The sequence below is a fragment of the Neodiprion fabricii genome, chromosome 6, assembly GCF_021155785.1.
Source record: "Neodiprion fabricii isolate iyNeoFabr1 chromosome 6, iyNeoFabr1.1, whole genome shotgun sequence".
NCBI classification, from domain to species: domain Eukaryota; kingdom Metazoa; phylum Arthropoda; class Insecta; order Hymenoptera; family Diprionidae; genus Neodiprion; species Neodiprion fabricii.
Window position 1 is genome coordinate 9,624,678 of NC_060244.1, and position 20,957 is coordinate 9,645,634.

The 20,957-nt window shown below is 41.1% G+C and overlaps 1 protein-coding gene across 1 annotated transcript in view; it reads right to left on the reverse strand.

The window, feature by feature from the left end:
• Nucleotides 1–16,775, reverse strand: part of LOC124184198 — a 59,345-nt gene extending 42,570 nt beyond the window's left edge. Inside the window, exons 1-6 of the mRNA XM_046573614.1 lie at nt 16,708–16,775; nt 12,533–16,448; nt 12,346–12,456; nt 12,042–12,260; nt 11,640–11,960; nt 9,831–10,833 (exon numbers count right to left, since the gene is read on the reverse strand). Of these exons, the coding sequence (XP_046429570.1) occupies nt 10,693–10,833; nt 11,640–11,960; nt 12,042–12,260; nt 12,346–12,456; nt 12,533–16,448; nt 16,708–16,775 (4,776 nt within the window). The 3' untranslated portion in view covers nt 9,831–10,692. The remainder of the gene's footprint in view (nt 1–9,830; nt 10,834–11,639; nt 11,961–12,041; nt 12,261–12,345; nt 12,457–12,532; nt 16,449–16,707) is intronic.
• Nucleotides 16,776–20,957: the final 4,182 nt, after the last annotated feature.

Below are 20,957 nucleotides of genomic sequence, written 5' to 3' on the forward strand. Positions count from 1 at the left end.
CAGAAACGTGCGTTTGACATCGAAAACAACAGTTCATTCGAAATTACAATAAAATAGCTGCTTTTGCTGCTTGCCGATCGAAGTGATTAGAGGATGGAAGTCTCAGGTACGAAATAAATTTGCATTGCATGCTGTCAGGTCAAACAGAAACGTTATAAACTATTTACATAAAGAATGCCCGACTTCGCTGTAGGTTTTGAACACAATAGAAAATTTATCGTTGCCTTTGTACGTTTGTTTGTAATTTGGAGATTCAATCACACGCCTATTGGTTATAATATAAAACAAAATTCGTACGAGGTCTTAACATGATAAAATATAGCGAATTTGGCTAAAAAGTATTGAAACAGTGACTCGAGTAAGTCTCATTCAGCAGTGAATAACTCGTTCACGTTTTTCTCGTTATCGGATTATTAATGACTCTGATTTTCAAGTTTTTAAATGAAATTTTCCAACTTTTTCAATAACGTGTGAATTCCCTGACATTCAAGAAATCTACGATAATAGTTGGCAGAAGCTTCTCATAAACGGATCGCAAACTTTCCTCATCTTCTTTTACTTCTTTTCGACGAGAGAGGTTAAAGCATCAGAGTTACGAAATCGCTTCTTGATTTACAGCGAAGGCCACGTTTACGGATGAAGAGAGACGCGCGAAGAGAAGGACGGGTAGTATCGAATCGTCGAAACAGACGTGAAGACAGATAAATCAGCGTCACAATAAAGCTATCGCGGTTGAGAAAAAAGCAAACTCGGGTTGCACGCACGTCTGGATCGATCCGGGACTGACCTCGGACTTTGATCTCCGGGCCAAAACTTGTTCGAGTTTATAAATACACCCCATCATCGATGGGGGAGAGAAGTAGGTTTGCCCGCAGGAAATACAGAATCAAGTTTACGTCCTTGCGCCGACGCCGATATGTCGCAGAAAATCATTTCGTATTCCGCGGAGCGAAGCTGCGCCCGAAGACGTCCACCTGCCCTTCTCTGTGAACAGCCTTTTGCAACCGGTATCCTTTGTATCCGACAATCGCAGTGCTCGAGCACCTTCTCGACGATTTTTACACGATATATTCAAAAAAAGCGAACGATGTGATTTAACAGAGTTTTAACACTTTCTCACAATTCGATTTCAGGGTATCACCGTCAGGGGGGCCGCACGAAAGTATATTCCTAAATTCAATATCCGAAGAGTGAGAGTAGGTTGACGTGTGTAATATTGGAGAGTGACTTTGGTAGTGCACTGAACCTTCTTTGACTTATTGGTGATAACAGGTGCGCATGTTGTGTAATAAGTTTGCGAGGTTTACGTGCCTACAACTTCTTTCGAGTCACGAGTAAATGTACCATTTTCCTGTATTTCCAGATCGCATTCCATCTTCATCGTCGAACCTTCTCCGTTCGATAGCTAACCTTGAAGTCACTGACACAAGACCGATTCGGCAGACCGAGTTGAGCATCCGGAGAGACAGTTTAAAAAATGATCAACGCGATATTCGACCATCGAATTCCCATGAGGATCGGTGCGTGATCCATTATTAATCTCGATCACCATAATTTTTCACGAACGTTAGAAATTCGATGAGGAAAGGTTAGGAGGATTACCAACCATTCGAAAACAAATATCACGACCAGGTAAATCAGCGAAGTGAAATTTGTCGAGCGTGTGCAATGCAACAATAGGTTCGGAATGTTACCAACCCTTATCGAGTGGTCAACCTTCCTTCGCCCAACCTTCACCTCTCTCCCGCACTTTACCGTCATATCTTTGCCAGTGCAAAATGTCGTGGAGACTACATCGATCTCTCTTTCCTTATCGACATTACCTACTCCGTACGCCCATATTTGTCTTTATTATTACACGATATTGCGAAATCACGTGTGTCGCGGTCATCATTCAGATTTGGTGATAATTTCTAGTGGCGTTCCATCGTACATATTCGGACTCCCGCTCGCACACTCCGTGGCCTTGTCGGAGGTCCGAAGTATTTGCGAATAAGTCTAACATGTATAGCTGCATAAATACATACACTGTACATAATGTACGTTTGGCGAAATATTCCGTTACGCTTGATATTGACAGAAAATAAACACTCAGCTCTTTTCAACTAATTTGTTTAACGATTCATGCGCTACGTGTAGTCGGGTAAGTGAAAAAGTAAACAACCGAATTCGAAATGCTGTCTACGCAATAATTGACCGTCACGTAATACACTTGGATATATGCGTACGTAAGTTGTATAACTTTGGTCTTTACATAATGGAATGACAATGCGTCGTCAAAAGTATCGAGTATTTTCTGCCGCACGTTCATCTCCATGTAAAATTGTGTTTAATAAAGAATAATTATTTGGAACAAGCGAAATTTGCACGTCATGTTTGCCAGTTGATGCAAATTTTTCTGTACGCACTATGGATGTATCTTTCAGTTCGTTTCAAACGTAATTCGTACAGACGGGTACCGGACTTGGATTAAAGATTTTTATATCGGATCTAAGCCATTGATTGTGCAACATAACAGAAAATAGTTTTCGACCAATGACCAGAAACCTCCATTTTACTGACATCATCATGGCTTAATTAAGATTTCTGCATTCTTGGTATCGCTTAAAACACACACGCACACGCGATAAATTTGGTCAGTCATAATCATACGAACGATGATTTGCATTGCAGATAGCCGCGAATCCTTCGTCGGCTCTCTCTCAACAACGCACAACGTCTTCCTAGGAAGTTACGTCATCACTGTTGGGTATAGGTACCGTTATAGAAGTTCGGTGGTTTGGATATCACTGTTGATCACCGTCTTCGAGGTTCGATACGTCCGATATAAAGCTGCGGGCAGCTGCCTACTGGATAAGAGATCTGGAGCAGGCAGCAGCGTTTCCAACGATCCGTTCTCCGCTGCCGGGTATAAGACCCTGACATTTCATCGCTCGGATATAGACAGGGTATAGCGCAAAACCCGATCGATCGAACTGGGCCAACCGATCCCGGCTTATTGTCTTTCAAAAAGCGTTGAAATGCCGCACTCGCTTCAATTACCTACCTCGGACCAATAACCGGCCTGCGTAATCGATTAGAAACGCGGAGTCGACGATTCTTCGCCATCTCTTGCGGTTTTTTCTTTTCTCCAGATCATGTAATAAATCGTCTCGTGACAAAAAATTGGTCGCGTGGAAACACGGAACTACTCCAGAGCTTTGAGCGTGACTTGAACTCTTGACGATCGATTTCTTTTCACAGTTTTATCCAAAATCGATGATTTTTTCCGACGACTTTCGTTAGTTTCAACTTGAAGTACGCAGATTTACATGGCGTTTTACAAGCAGCGACTAATCTTTCTTATTCCCATCATTCTATGGAGTTATAGATTCCTCCAATAGTATTCTCACATGCGATTAGACTAAATCTGTGCGTTCATGACATGTCGGTGTATAACGTAAAGCGAAGCAAAGATTGATCGTGCTAAGAGATTAGGAGAAAGTATAGCCGACACACTGGATGGATGGATGGATTGGCGAGTGTGTGTGCGAAATGATGAAATCAAAGAGCTCAGATACTGGAGCAAATTTCTACATCAATCCACGTCACAAAAATAGATGCTGGGTGTTTAAAATTTTGGTGATATTGTTATTCTTGTAGTAAAAATCTGTTTTTTTTTGCAGCAGCAGCAGGAGAATTTCTTGCGTTGAAACAAGTGACGCGGTGCGTTCAGCTACCGTGTCTCTCCTCGAATTATTCGAAAACGGATATTAAGCAAATTTGATTTGTGTCAAGTCGAAGAAGAAGAAAGAAAAGAAGAAAGTAAGAAACTTTTCGCGAAGTGCAATCTTAGACAATCGATTATTTTCGGTAAAATGTAACGATGTGCCAAGTGTAAGTATGCTCCTCGTTCTCGTCTCTGTTCTGCGCAATTTGCAAAACAAAGAAATCTTTCCGAATACTTAGAATTAAGAGTATTGAAAAATAAATGCAGGTATAACTAAGGAGCGGAAAGAAATTATAGTATATTTAATTAACAGAAACTTCGATCAGGTAGATCAAGAATCGATCGGGACAGCTCGACTTTAAAGTAGACTCGCGAAAAATCATGGAATTGAAAACTGAGAAAATAATTTTTTATCAACAAACAGCTCGCGCGAAGAAAATCGTCGCGTGGTGAAATTTTACACGATCACATTTCTAGATATGACGTGTACAGCCAAACTGCAGCAGCGGTGCACGACATGCAATTTGAGCTTGTGTACTTTAATCGCTCTTCGTATTACGCGTTGCCAGATGTATGAGATATATATATATATATATATATGTGTGTGTGTGTGTGTGTATAGGTGAATAATAAGTACAGGCTGCTTAGTTAGCAGAATCGTAATTAACGAGCTCGACACGTTGTATACATGACTAATAATAATTAAAAGGAGGTGAAATATGCGCCATCAGCGTCACGCGCGTATCCGTAAAGTAACAAAAAAGAGAAGAGAAAAAATAAACAAAAAAATAAAAAAATACAAACGAGAAAACCAAATCCATCATGTCACGTTGTATTACTTATACCTTTAAGTTACACAGCTGCGTGGTTTTAATCAAATCTAGGTGAGAGTCGCGAACGCGGCTTTTCAAATAGTTCAAGGACGGAGAGGCGAGGCTTATACGGCGCCGTGTCGAATCTCTCATGATTAATTATCTGTTGCAGCTTCCGCGGCTCTCGGCCAGAGTCGTTATATCGTCGCATTCATACGCCGTATTGCAAAGGCACTATTTCCGTGTCGCAGCGACAGCGAATTTTTTTCCGACAATTTGTCCATTCCGTTTAAACTTCGCGACGGCGAACGATTACCGCAAGCTGATACTCGGTCATTCATAAGCTCGATCGACTTTGTGTCTATTTAACTGGCCCGACAGATGATGCGGGTGCAACGTGGTGCCAAAGTAATTTATCGGGGCGCATTTTTTGTATACGTAATTAAAAGAATATGGGTAAAACGTTGAATCTATCGACATAAATTAAGAGGATTTCGCAATTAAAATTCAAATACACTATTATTCAAAAGAAGTTGGAAAAATTATTGAACAGACCATTTAAAATACCGATTATTGTAACAACGTTCGACACAATCTGCGATCCATACCTCGTCCTCTTTGATGTTATAATTACGGCAACTAAATACTACTTTAGACGTACGCACGAAGAAGCCGCGGCTAACGTCGCGAACTAATTGAAAGGTAGCATCCGCTCGTACTTGAAGGGTAACGAGGTGTAATTGCTTTATTTTTTCCTACAATCTTTTTTTTAATATAATACATGGTGGTGCAGAAAGGTATTATACGAAACACACACGGCGGTAACACGAATATTACCAACCGCGATGGCCATTAGATTACATAGTCGTATGGATCAGTACAATGCAGTGTGACGTCACGGTTGGCCAACGCCTGATAGAGGCCAATGTATCACGTATTATTATATACACCTACGCGTACGCAACGCGATAAAACGACAAAAGCTTCACCTGCAACGTGTCGAGGTACGAACCATGTACGCACGCCATTCATTCGTCGCAAAAAAAACCGCGGGACTGAGTTTTCAACTAAACACTAAACTAAACCATATCGTTTTTAAAAATGGCTGAGAATTTTTTTACCATAACCATAGTCAGAGAATGTTTGAAACATGTTTTTTTCGCTATTATGAAGATAGTTGGTACTATTTTTTTTACTTTAATTTAAGGTACAGGCAAATTAGTACCGAATCGGAAAAATTATAAGCTGAAGAAAAATATGTGAGAATGTTAGAGAGTTGGGATAACAGTACCAACACGTACGGATCACAGAGGCTAGTCAATTCGGAAAGGAATGCTTAGTGTAGACGTAATATATTTGCGATCTGAACTCGAGGCGGCTACGACTGCAGAAAATACGATACCAACCGCTCATCATCGCGGAATCATACATCTTCGCGGTGCAGATTCATTTCCATAAAAGATAATACAGCCGTCCTAATGCTGCAGCTGTTCAAGGTTCCCGCGAAAACCGCGTTGCAGCCGCTGATGATGCGGTGAAAAACTTGGAACACATGGCATTGAGCATCATATGATCTGTGGAACGCTGCACTGCGTGCGTGTTGAATATTAATCTTCGATTGGTTTTAGGAGAAGGATATTTCAATCTTGTAAATCTTATCGATCACCTCGCACGAAAATAAATAAAAATTAACCGAAGATGACGTCAAGTTCAAAGTCAAAACTTGTGTGGAATTACTTTTTCTCAAAGAAGTTGAAGAAAAATCAGTTCGGAGTGCATCGGCAAACTTTCTGTATTAGTCAGACAGGAAAGGTATAAAATATCGCATATTCTTTTAAGTATACTGCAATACCGTCAACGAACGAACCAATTTGAAGTATTTCCCGGCGCTCGATGACAAAGTTTCGTTCGTTCTACCAGCGATATTTGTTCCGAGTTGACGAGAAGGATAAAAATTTCAATAGGAAAGACTACGACGATTTTTTTTCAGTTTTTACACCATTTTATAATACTACTCTTGAGTTTTCATTTCAGACACTCCCCTCGTGAAAATAATTTCTACTATTTTCTACGAAATTTTCGGGAAATTGAGAAATTTCGTACCATTATGCGCAAAAAATCATTTTCGTTCAAAATTGTAAATATGCACAGTTTCTCATAAAAACGTGTAGATTTTCATTAAAATTTGTATTTTTTCAGTAATAAATCTACGAGCCGCTATAATTTGGACTATGAAAATTAACAATTCTTTACGAAAAACTGTGTATATTTACAATTTGATAAGAAATAATACGAAGTGTTTCAATTACTGTAAAAATTCGTTCTAGTAGAAATTTTTATGAGGGATCCCTTCTTAGCACTGCGCTGCGCTGCAGGTAAGCCACATAAATAAATGAGCTCTCGCATTAAGGTGTCTGTGAAAGGTCGAACCCCGACTGCTGCACACCCTAATCCCTAAACTTCAGCAAAGTACAGGTATCTTCGTAATCTCGGTACCTGTCCAGGTACGAGAGAAAGGTCTAGCTAAGGATAACAGTACACGGTATAATTTATTGTCACAACGGATAATTCTGCTTCACTCCGTATTACAGCTGCAAGACCTTCATTACAAGGTTATAGAAATAGACCGGCTGTACAAGTTGGATTTAAAACTTGTGTTGAAAACCAGAGAGAAGGTATATATGTCAGGTATAATAGAAACAAGATAACGGTGTACTATTCTCTGTTATAATATGCGAAAAATTAGATACATTCACCAAATGTCTTGCCAATGATTGTTACACTAACTTTGGTAGATGCTGTTTAGTTACTTCAACTACTAATTTCACTTGATAATTGTTGGTTATTCAACTGTTCGCACGACACAGCAAAATGGCGGGACTGAATGAATCAATGTTTTATGGAAAGACTGTCGAAGAATCGAGAAATATGTCGATATACACCATTACGCGTGATTCCAAATGACGAATAACAAATTCTAACTAAACGGCAAAAAGAAAAATGAAACTAGTCGAACATTTTGAACTCTGCAAATCGCGATTGAGGTCGTGGCATGAAACGCGCAATAATAGGATAGCTACGTACGATTTGTTCAACAACTGTGCGAAAATGTGCGATACTAATCTGTAGGATTTTTCATTTTTCCAACTTTATTGCAGAGTAGTTTACATCCACTCCAAGCTATTCGGATTGCAACCTGCACGAGCTCAGCTGTAGGCTGGGTAAAATATCGCTCGAGGTTCTTCAACGTCGAAACACTACACCTACTACCCAGCGTGCCCTGCGGTTACGGTAACTGTGCAAGAACGATATTGTCGGGGCTTCTTCATCGACGCTCTCGCTAATGCTGCTCACGATCGTGCTGCGACCATAGGGACTCGCGTTAAATAGGATTACCGCTCTCTTTTATTTACCAATACTGCGAACGATCATTATGTACGCATTGTTAGATTCACGGCCCTTGCAGCCTTAAGAAATTAAAATAGCGAAAGGTCTGCTCTACATATTCCGCGGCTTGCGTCAATCGCTCTATCCGATTCGATGTGAGAATGCCCTATATTCTTTCAAAATACGTACAAATTAATAACGATGCAGCAAATCTGATCCGTTTCCGAGGGTGGCGAGTGCGCGATGAATGATTTAACAATTTCTTCACTTTGCAGCTATTTTTAAACTTGATTTTATACGAAAATGCTGAGAAACAGAATCGGCGAAATTCAGATTGACAGATTTATGAAATATTCGTGCAACCACAACGACCCCCGAACAAAGATAGACGGTCTACAGGGTGCAGCAACGGTCACTCGAAGGATGACACTTTGGACGTTATTGCGAAGAAGAATAAATTTAAGACTGTGTACAGTTGGCTATTTCAATGATTGCTATTATTATAGTATAGATATGCAAAGGTAATGAGGCATAGGTAATAAATTTCGCGGTAATTTTCTCGTTAAGTGTTTTTAGCCGAAATTTTTTTTTCTCTCACATGATATTCTTCGAGCTATTCTTATACTCGAAAAACGCATCGTTGAACAACGATTACGCATAAAACAAATTGTAATACTGTTTGTATTTGCAACGAAAATAATAAGAATTTCCTCACCATTGCGCTGTGTTGATCAATACGTGCTTCGAAGAAAAACATTAAAATATGTGATCAATGAAGAAAATACTGATGTACGATTTCTGCTCTACATATCATAAAATATATGTCGATAAATATTGATGATACTACTCGTAGTTTTTGCGTACGGAGCAAAATTAACAACTAGCTTTGACTAGGTACAACTATAAATCTCACAATGAACGAAAGGTACCGTAACATAATATACTTAGTTCCAGATTTTTATTCTCAAACTAATGAAAATTGATTAAAAGCACAATCGTACAGAAAAATAGAGTTTTACCGACGATTGTTTGCTTTGAATTCTGAAAATGGTTTAAAAGGGAAAAGTATTATATTTCCGTTCCTTCATCTTCTTTTCATAACATGTTGGAACTCTTCACGTAGAATCTTTCAATCTCGACCATATAAACGCCATCCGGAGATTCAGATATGTATATAGAGAAGTGCCAATATTTCTAACATTACCACGAGGTCAGAGGTCAAGACAAGTGATTTGACCATCTTTAACGCTACGGTTACACTTCATTCGTGAACGGTTTTCTTCTGCTATTTAAACTAACTCGCAGTCAAGTTTTACGATCTGCTTTCGTTTCAGCGCAATTGGACAAAAAATGACTAGACCACTTTCCAGTAATTCATCTGCTCGGCACGACCATCATTGGTTAATTTAGTAGTGAAACGAAGGGTTGAGATTGCAGTAGGTTAGTTTTCATTATTTCATACCCACAATTCCATTCCATAAACGCCGGTTAAGCGTATGAATATCAATTATTTATTATACGTTAGACTGTTAAATTATCTGCGGGATGGTCTCTGGAATATAATCCCCGAGTGCGTGCAATTCGTATACAAGTTAGTTAAATTAGTGGCTCTGAGGCGAGCAAAAGGAGTTCAGAAAAGAAGGAGCGGTAGATAAGTATGATGATCGTGACGACGATGATCGTCAGTGAACCTGCGAACGGTTCCCTGGAATGTGTCAAGTCAATGCACTTGAGGAAATGAGGAGGATAAGTTGAGAAACGGGAACAACAGGTGGTAATAGGCGGCTACGAGCAGTGGAAGTGGTAGCCGATCGCTTAACGCATCGCGATGAAAACTGGCGGTGTAAGTGTTGTTGTTATGACGTGTAAATGAGACAGGTGCGCGGGAGTTTTTATGTCAGGCATTCGAATCATTCACGTACCTTGAACGAGCCCGTCGAGAGGCATCCGCGCCAAGTATCCAGAATCAAGGGAAGATGCAACAACTCCTCGATGCAACCGGATGTAAACAGAACTGACACACTCTCGATGCACCGTCGCACGGCTGCAGCAGCGCCCGGCAATTCACGCACTTGAAATTCAAATTTCGTTTTATTATCAGGCCTGGAACGAGCTCACTTGAAAACACTGCGAAACTGTACACGGCTGACAAAGAAAGACTCCGATTTACTGAAACACACGCGTCACGACACCAAAGTACGCGTTCCGGCACGCGAATCACTGTTGCTCGGCTGCTGGGAAGCGAATGCGAGCTGAAAAGTTCGCTCCGTGTCCCCGATCTTCAGGTTTACCGTCGCGTTTCGGGATTATCAGCAGCGCCTCTGTCGGGAAATATTTCACTCTACTCGGAGTTTCGCAGCAGTCTGACCGCTGCTCCCGCTGTCGACCACGTCGCAGTGCACGCCGGGATTTGCTGACTTGCTAAGTTGAGCGGTGTGTTTCTTTACCGGCTGAAGATAATCAGATCACGGGTATCGTACTCGGTTATTACCTTCTTTGTTATTTTGCAGGTTAAACGACACAAGTCGATCATTTTTTAAGTTTCGGGAGGCACTTACGGTACCAATCGAACTGAATGAGCGGTTCAAAATGTAAAAGTGACCTCGATCGTATTTTTTCAGGTACAATTTGTAGTTCCGTTGATGTCGGTGACTGAGATTCTGCTAGTATTATTCGAGAACTTATAGGTTAAGTACGATGGAATGGCAATTTATTTTTGCGAATTTCTATTGGCACATATGTAGCGGTGTTGTCTTCGGCACCCTTTCGGATCGTTCAAATATCCTAATCTGCGTCGCCAACTTTTAGGCTCTTAATTTGATCCATTTCGAGTTCGGTATGCCCGCCCGCTTCTTCTATCGACTGCTGTCTTAGAAGTACTTCTTTTTTCGCGTATGCTTCTGTTAAGATCTTAGGTGGCTTCACCTGAAAGTCGTTCAATATTCTGACAACATGTTACTGTTGATGTCAAGGATGTATGAAATTGTACAGTAAAGTCAATAAAGGGTCGAAATAACAGCGCGAAAAAAAAAGTTTCAACAATGAGACTAAAACTAATCAAGTTATGTCTAATTCAAAAAACCTGTGTAATATGGTAAGAGAATCTTGAAATAATGAATTTTAACTATACACGCCATGTGAATATTAATGTCAGAGAAATTCGTTATTTTATTATCATCTCACTGATAAATTCGGATTGTCGTCTGATTCTGATAAAGAATAGCTCATTTCGATAGTAAATGAAATCCCTTTAAATCGTCTGAAACAGATTTTTTCGTGAACTCATCAGTTTACAGCAAAACTCCCGTTTCGTAGAATCATTATAAATCACAGGTGATGTAAACTTTTGGTTCAGCAAGAAATACATTATTGTTGTCCAAAATCTAATTTAAAACAGTTGTGCAGATTTCATTTGTGAATCTAAACGAGCTACATTGTTCATCAGAATTGGGTAATCATCATCCTTTTTTCAGTGAAAAGGAAATAAAACAGTATAATTGTTTTGCTTTTATCAATATAAATAGATTTTTACGGTTAAAATTCACCGTTCATACATTTTTTCTGTTTACCACGGAGACTTTTTAAGTTAAATGTAAGCAGAAAAGTTTCAGTGAATGAAACCTTTGCTTGACCCATTTTTATTTCAACACTTTTTCGACTTCATGGTAAATCCGATACATCCTTATTGCAGTTTAGAGTACCAGAGAACCAACAGATGATCAACCACTTACCCCAGGATGCGCTTCGACCCAAGCCAAGAACCCTTTGACACTATCCAAATGAGTTATTCCCTTCCACACAGCTTCCATTGTCTCCAAATCACGGGGCACATTTTCGCACTGTAGCCACTTTTCGTCAACGCGATTTTTCGGCGGAATGAAGCGGAGAGTTCTTGGCAACATTGAGCCAAATCCGATGGTTTTTTTCAGCATACTCTCAGCCTTTGCGTCTCTGATTAAGTGTCTACGAGTCAGAGCAAGTTCTCCAGCGCCCGGAGTATTTCTTGCTACCGCAACGGCAATTGGAACCATTGGAATCTCCTTAACAAGAACCTGACACAAAGCGTGAAAATGGGTAAGGCATTCGGCATTTGAGGTCGCGAACCAGAGCTTTATTTCGATCGAGTTCAATACCTGCATCGCTCTGCACGCTTCGGCTGTGAACTCAATTTGGAACATGTCCTTCAGAACCTCTTCGTCAATATCGTCGCTTTGTCCGCCACCAAGCCCTCTCAGCCACGTGCAAAAGTCTTCGCAAATTTTGTTGGTTACCCTAGTCGCTCTCATGCTCAGCGTCGCTTCAGGGTCGTAACCCAGCATATCCCGTTCCGTCAAAGGCCTCCATTTGATAGCCTGTAGAAAGAATATACTTTCAGTCGATAATGATCTACCATGGATTTTAACGTCTTGCCTGATTATAGTCACGGCAGTCACTCACCTTACGCCTGGGCTTATTAATGAACAACGCATATGGGCTCAGCTGGGGGTATTCAAACTCGTCTTCGTCGATTACAGACTTTTTCTTACCATGAGCTGAAGGTGGATGTACCTGTTTGGTTTTATTTGCATAAGCGTTGCTGTGAGTTGCGTGGCTGAACATTCAATACAATTATCGTACTACTCACAATCATGTCGCAAGAATCGGCGCTCAAAGCTCTGTTGTAACTTTGTCCAAGTCTGAAGGGGTCCTCTGCTATGCAGTTGGATTGGATTTCCGATTTTCGAGCGACTGATTTGTTTACGGGATTTTCTGGCATACCCAATATCCGTGCGACCAAGCTGTACGTCTCCGCTGGTAGAACGCGACGGAGTTGCCGAGGGTTGCAGAGGGGGGTCTGGGGGGAGGAAAATTCGAGGTGCGGGGAGAACGTATTGGGATTTAAATATTTTCTCGAATTTACTAACAGTTTTATCAAATTCTTAGCTACTTTAGCGGAATGTGCGATCTCAGGTTTGATTGTGGCATTTTTGAATTTGAATGCGTCACTATTGATTGCCTCGGCACTGAGAGCTTCGAGCATTTCGAAAGGCGTCCGATTCTCTTCTATACACTTTTCTAATATCTTAGTTACACGCTCGTCAGAATATATTAAATTCTGGGGCTTGTCAGGATCATTCGGTATTCCACGAATACGACTAGACGTAGTCTTGTCAGAATCTAACTTTTCGTTTTCACTCAGCACCAAGCTTTCATTTTCAGTAGTCTGTTCTGTAATTTGAGGCAAAGGAAACCTCATTGATGTAGATTCGATACTGGAAGGTACTTTAACTTCTTCCTGATTCAGGTTGACAGCGTCAGTGGATTCTAGCAAGCTTTGATCCGTCATTTTCCGATCATTCGAGTCAATTTCCGGCTGTTCTTTCTCATTCAGTACACCGACATTCAATTCCTCTGACATGTCTTCAGGTGTACGGTTTAATATTGCAGTGATCGACTGCTGATGCTGTGGTGTCGTTTGATCTTCAGCTTTAGAGTAATTGGAAAGCAGGTCAACTCTGGATAGTTTTTTGCTGAGATTCATTAAAGTCGAAATTTGAGATGTGATCATTTTAGCAGCAATGGATGGCTGCTTCACAAGATTGGATTTTATAGATGGGTCGACGTTAGCATTCTCATCATTTTTTCTAGCCAACTTATTCACCTTTTTCTCTTTTCTCGCACTTCTATAGTCGTCTATGTTCTCATCAGAGCCACTGTCATCTTCAGTTTTGGTAATTGAAATGGCGCGTCCGTGCATAGAAACCGGCTTTCGTAATTTTAGAGATTTGAGAGGGTCCAAACTGGGGGCCCAATGAAGAGGCGCGTAAGGTGAGACGACGCATTCCGAAGTTGGCACAGTTTGTTTCACTTGAACCTGGGGTTCGTCTGATTCGGAGCTATGGCCACTGAGTGAGGACGGTTTCGAATGATCAGAAGACAAGGATACCGGTTTAGGAAAATTATTTGTCGCAGTTGAATCCTTGGGTGACAAATTTTTTTTAACGCTTTCTAAGCGGGGATCGTTTTTCCGCGATTGGATATCTTCCGATGCTCGAGCAAAAGGTTGCCGAAATCTTTGCGGATCGGAACTCGTATGGAGTGAACTCCTAGATGATTTCCAATCGATTTTATCCAGCAATGGGGACTTTATTTTGCCCTTTAAAACCCCCGTCCAATCATCGTCGTATTCTAAGTTTGAGTCCAGTAGGTCTTTCATATCTGGTAGACTAATGGAACTAGATTCGGATTCGGAAGACATTACAATAGGTTCTTTTCCAACTGCGTTTCGCACAGCTAACGGAAGCTCTATTCTTGATTCGATAGGTTTTTTGAAAGCATTGTACAAGCAAGCCAAGCATTTGTCATTTTTTTTCCTTGGAAAGATGGACATTGCGGGTAATTTGCTCAAGATCACATCTGAAGGTCTCTCTAATACTGGCACTTGAAACTCAGGCGTAGGACCGGAAGTTGATCTCGTCGAGGACAAAATAGTTGTGGAAGACGTTGCAGGTCTGGTGTTAGAGTTGGAAAAAATGTAATCGGATCCAAGGTACTGTGAAGCGCTATGCTTAAGTCTTGATTTCATGGATGAATAAGTGCTTGAACTAGCAGACCGAGTTATGCGCCTTTCGTTGCTGATATCTTCATATGTAAGAAGTTTTATTGCCGGTTCAAATTTAGAATATTTCGAAACTTGAGAGCTGTTACTGGATCCACCGGATGAGCTAGATTTTTGTAGACGTTGATAACTCTGAGGTTTGAAATCCAGATTCTTGTTGCGGGTCAAGAATTTCAACGCTTTGTACGCATAACGAACCGAGTTCTTCAGAGAATATCGTCTTATCGGTTTTTCGCTTTGAGAATAATTCGCCACAGTGGGACTAATATCTACGTTTTGAGCTGTCAAAACTTCTGCGCTAGTTTTGTTGCTGAGAGGCTTTCCACCGCTCGAGCTTAATGCAGTGGGTTTATCAAACGAGATCAATGTGTCCTGTGTTACATTCAGTTTACTAGAAATTAACATGTCATTTGACAATTCACCAACTGGGTATTTCGAAGTTGAATCTGAACCGCCATTTGCATTGTCGTCGCTATCAAAACTGTCAGGTATCAAGCTGGTGAAACTCGGGTAAGAACTCATCATACCCAATTTTGGAACCTTCAAGTAGTTCCTCTTATCTAATTCTATTCGCTGATCAGACACCGTCAGACTTCGAGAATTGTCAACTCTAATCAACCTCTGTACAGATGACTTTACATTTTCGTCCACCTCGACATTTTCGTCAGCTGTGAGTTTGCTGAAACTTGGGTAAGAGCTTATGGCGCCTAGTTTTGGTACCTTGAGAAAGTCCTTTTCCGGTTTCACTTGCGGTCTAGTAATAGTGACTCTATTTCCATCAAAGAAACCAGGTGATAACTCGTCAGGTAGTTTGGGTAATTTTACAGATTGGCTCAATATGGGGTCAAAATTTGTTGTTGATTTTAAAACAGATCTTTCGGAATTTGGTGTATCAAATTTTTGGGTCCGCAATAAATTTAATTTAGCGTTGTATTCGTCTCGCATGGTCTGCACTTTATTCTGGCAATCCAAGCTGGCCTTTGCGTTTCTATCCGAGTTTTCGACATTGGTATCCTCGCTAGTTTCATCTTCACTGATTATGAATAAATTCTCATCTATACCGATTTCGTTCAATTTGGGAATACTAAGTATGTGATTTAAGTTTGATTTTATAATTTCTGATTTAGATTTCCTGCTCAATCCCTGTTGCTTCGAACTCGAGTGTAAGCTCAAACCAGGAAATTTCGGCACTTTTAAAAACTGTGCGAAATTGTTTTCTACATTGTCCCCATTAAAACCAGCAGTTTTACATCGTCTAAGCGAACGCGACCACCGCTTTCGATTTTTCATCAAGCCAGTACTGAATTCTGTATCATTTCCCGAAACCGGTTGATTACGATACGGGCAAAATTTTGTTCTGTGTAATTTTGAAGGGTCCAAAGCATTTGATGGCAATACTGTCATCGGAGACTTGGATAATTTGTGACTAAACTTTTTCTTAGGTAAGAATCTTTTAAGATTATCGTCAAAGATTTTTAGTGGTGGTACATTTTTATGTATTTGACAAGTTTTCCTTGTCTGCATACTTTTGGTCTTCAAAAAATCTGTCACGCATACTGAGATGTCATAGAGATTTGCATTTTTACTTTGAGTAATTTCATCATTATTAGGCGCACGTGAACTATTTGTAATTAAATAGTTTTTATTTACGCGATCAGTATCGTTTTTGTTTATTATCAAACTATCTAGAGATCGAAATATAAGATTTTCGGGTGTCAATCCCATTGGCGTTGGTGGAAAGATTTTTACTAACGGCTCCACGATATGATCAGGTTTGTTCGCCGAAATAACATCGCGGTTTAGGTTCACATTAGGATCGATTAGGTCATTGGGTGAGGGTGAAGGAGGTTGGGATGAATCACTTACGTGTTCCTTGCGCTTTTCAAGATCATCGCAAATCTTGTCCCAATAGGCCTTAGAACCAGAAATTGGCAACTCCCATCTGGAATAGGAGGCCTGATTAAGATCTGATAAATGAAGAAACAAGAAATCAACCGTCGTTTGACTACGAGCATTGTTCTGATACTTCGCACTATTATTATGACGGAATACATTTTGAGGCATACACAGAGGTTAAACAAAGATTATAAACAACGTGTGTTAGACTCGAAGAACCAATCACGAGTCTTACAATTAGTTAAAATCTTGGAATACGAATTACATACGCTACGATTAGAATTATAATGCGTGTGACAACCTACTTGGTAGTGTTCAGAGTTCGTATTTTAGTTCTGGCACGGCAGTATCCTGGCGACGTCCGTTGAGGCATATCGCAAATTTGTTTATGACTCGTGAGTAGTTTCCTTGGAGTACATGTGTGTATATTATAATTCAGAACTTAATATATTTTTATCAAAACTATTGTAAATGTCATATCAAATGTATTGCTATGCAAATCGAAGTGAAACCCGCATTACTCGAGCGTTACTATCGATCAAACAAAAAGTGCCAGCTCGTATTCCGCCACGAGAGGATCGCCTACTTACCGATGGGATCAGGGTGTCACGTTCAAATATCAGGCATGTAGACACTTCCCTGTTTTACCAACAATTCTTTCTCAACTGCAGCTGCTGGTGCGTGCGCATCTGTCATAATACCATCTTATGATGTCATTTAGTGAACAAATTGTTACCGTATCGTCACAGGACGTTACCACCGGCAGAACTCCATACCTGAAAACAATTTTTAGTTGCCCTGAACCGTTTCATAACTGTTTCCTAGCTTATCTACACAACTAATTAATTCTCCTCGTATAGTAGACATATTGTTATCTTAATGATTTAATTAATTGGCACGGAACGAGCGCGCATCTCAATCGATATCACGTTCAACTGATTTTTTCCCGAAATCACGCTTTTAGTGAGATTTAGCATTCCAATCTTCACCTTTTTTAGCCCGTACAAACAATTCGGAAGTCATATCTTACCACTACAGACAGGCAATGTCCATCGCGAAAGTCCATGATTTTTTATGAGTTCTAATTTATATTCTGTCAAGTTGATGGAATACTTTGTATCAGCAGATGTACCCCTAGTAAAAGTGTGTGATTTTTTGGAAACCCCATAAAATGTACAATGTTCAGTCACCTGTAGTTCGGTACACGCGTTGAATCGACTCTTGGTCAACCTGCTTTTGCATCATACCGCATATGCAGAAGATATGTTGGTGTGGGGGTAAAACTAGTTTCGTGGTCAACCGCCACAGCGTGACCAGATGCAAATAACAACCCGAATAGACGATGCGCGCACACGTTCCATGGGGTATATATGTACATGTATGTGCATATCGTACACTCGACATGTTTAAAACACATTGCAATTCGCAACAATATTAATTTTGTTATTATACAAGGGAGATAGAGCCGAGGGTGCGAAAACGTTGGGAAGGTACGGGCTGCAGAGAGGTACAGAGCAATGTTGTGTAGCCATTTTACTTCCGGCGTCTCAGCTGCCGTCACTTCCGGCCTTCCTACTCCACGTCACTAACCATCTACTCAGAGTTATGGGTACGTGAAAGGGCCGTGAAACAACGAGATGGAAATAATTCGCTCGGTATACGTAGAGGTATCGTGAATTTATAATACGAGCACTTGAATAAACCCATGCATAGTTATTCAAGTTCCGAAATACGTTTTTATAGAAGATCTCCGCCGTATTCTAGAACGCTTCCAAGTAAAAGGACACACCAAGACTACGTTCATCGTGACTGACCTGTAACTTATCTACTCGATTGTCGATGCCAATAAGGCCGTGATAATCCCACGTGTAAAATAATTAAGGAAGCCACCATCATTGATGATGGTTCAGGCACAAAGTTCATATTTTCCCAATTCAAGCAATCTGCTTCGATACAGTATAGTCTGATTACATTTGCAAGTGACTATCATATATGCAAAGGTTAAATGTACTCAGAGATTCTTGTCCCAAGTTCGACTGCACTAGTTGTACCTGTATTGAGTTCCCTCGTTGATTCAGCGTTACCGATTCAGGCTTGCATATTCTACCGAAGTCACGTCGCTGTGCTTGACGGCTTGTCCATATTTGGCATAATGAACAACTGGCACGATCGACAATAATTAGACGTGAAAGCCAAAAATCATCGTTCTCACTTGTTAGAATTCAGTTCACCGGTTCAACATCTCGATTACCGCTATATTGTTTTAGCTGAATGCAAATCGATATTTTGAACCAAAGTTGGGTGAGGGTAAGCTCTATCTAATGAACCAAGATACTGCTGCAGCATACCGCGGACGACCAGATGTTCGTTGCAGGTTTCAGTTTGCTGTTCAACGTGAGAACTAGTGCTTCAGTGGCCCGGTAAGTTTGACAATCCAACGAAAAGCGGCTGGATCACAAACTGTGCGTGTATGCACGTGATGTTGGGGTGGGCTTTAATTAGTGGTGCAGCATGTTTAAGCAGTGAATGTCTAAGCAGCTCGGGGTCTTTGCCACTGGTTGACCTGAGTTAACCGTGTGGTTACATGGTGTATCGACGACTTGATTATCGCATGGATTTCGGGGTGAAACTACGACGAAAGACTGTACTTTGAGGAATGTACTAAAACTAGTGACGATTCGCATGAGGCATTTGCCAAGATGTGAAATATTCTTATTCTCAACTGTCGAATATGACAACCATAAACCCCCCTTCTTCTTGGAGCATAACGGAATTGAAGAGAGGACTATTACCACCCTGCGGAAAGTAGACGTCGCAGTAATACCCGCCATATTGTTTCCACGAAGAAATTGGTCCGTCATGGGTACCATAAACGGGCGCGAAGAGAGATGACTAGATTATTGCTTTTCGTCATACAGCGTGAGTTGCTCAAATGAAAAGCAGCTATAGCGGCTGCAGGGTTCTCTTGCAGCGGTATCTAAAAAAAACTTCGTTCCAACGAGAAAAAGTGGGTAGGGAGCGACATGTCGCCAGATGACGTAAGGATTTCATAAGACGGCGTGTGCAGAAGTGGCACCTAGAAATCCCAGCAGTTAGCGCTCGACTTAGCAGTGAGTTAGTATCTTTAATATGTCTGACGCAGTTAAATTAAACCCACCTAGCCACGGCGTAATCTCGCATACCACCGTGACGTCATTAACTCGAGTCTCCAAGTGTTCAAGAGACTAATAGAGCCCGGCCTAAGGAAGCGAGCCGCCTTTATTGTCTAGCCTTTGAACGAAGACCGAGGCCGCGAGGTACTCTCAGGACGACGCTGATTGGTCACACTTGGCCCTGTCTTGTTCCGTACGTCTGGGCCAATCTCGCGGAAATCGTGTCGCGTCCCGGTCAAGTCAACGTTGACTGCCACCAAGGGGATCCTCTTACCTTCTCGAGATCTCTCGAGACTGACGCTTGGCTAATCTCTGAGTACACAGCGAGACGGGGATTCACGAACGGTTGAGTCAACTCGAGTCCTGAACGCGGAACTTTACGAGATAGACTTTCCGTTTTCCCTTACTCTCTTTTCTCTTTTCGTTTGCATAAGTGCTTACATGGAAAGACAATTTGCACACGTATCTTTGAAAAGAGTCACGGAATTTCGGCATCACATTTCATCGTTCGCGTAGATTTTAGCAATCTAAGAACTGATGACGTAAACTCCCACAAGTTTTAGTTTTCGCAGAATATTTGCCTCGCTGAGAACACATGAATCAGTAAAATTTTGCACCAAACAATCTTATTTAGATCATTTTTACGAGGCATTAGATATGCCCGACGTCAGGTCTTGATACAATTACCGTAACATTGGCATTTCTAATCTAGTTGAATAAATTTCCAACGTCAGTGAAATTCACTGCGAAACGCAGGATTTTTCTCCGCAACTCGGGACAAAATGTGAAAACCGTGAACATGAGTTTTTCGTGTAGTAGTAAGTGTCGAAACGGTCCGGTGGCAACTGTTCGCTATGCAGCTCGCATAGAGTAATTAGAACTTTTCGTTAGTAATGTTAAACTAATTGGCGAAGAGCAGCCCACAGAGATGCGAACCCATCGACACGGGACGCGGAGAAAGAGGAATGTAGAGAGTAGAAACCGGGATAGAAATGCGGATTGGGAACCGAATTCGATGAAGAAAGGCGCGGGAAACGAGATTAGAGAGCCAACTTCGTTTTCGGGGAACCAATCAGTAAATCCCAACATTTCAGGACTCCGGTGCGATTCCGGTGCACCGGGGTTGAGGAGAAGGTGATTTGCCTAGTTGTAGTTGAGCGTTTGCGCTGTGTGACGTTCCTGCAGCAGTTTCGAGCAACCCCATCCAGTCACCCCCTTCCTCTCCCCGTCTGTTTCTACTTCGGTCCGTCGCGTATCAGGACAAAACTTCTCGCTTCACTTCTATATACCTCCGAGTACGAGGCGCGGAGGATTAATTATTTCTATTGTAGAAGCTAACGCTCAGACGTGCTCTTGTCCAAGTGAAGACACGCTCCTTGAAAATTAATCCCAAAGTTTCGCGC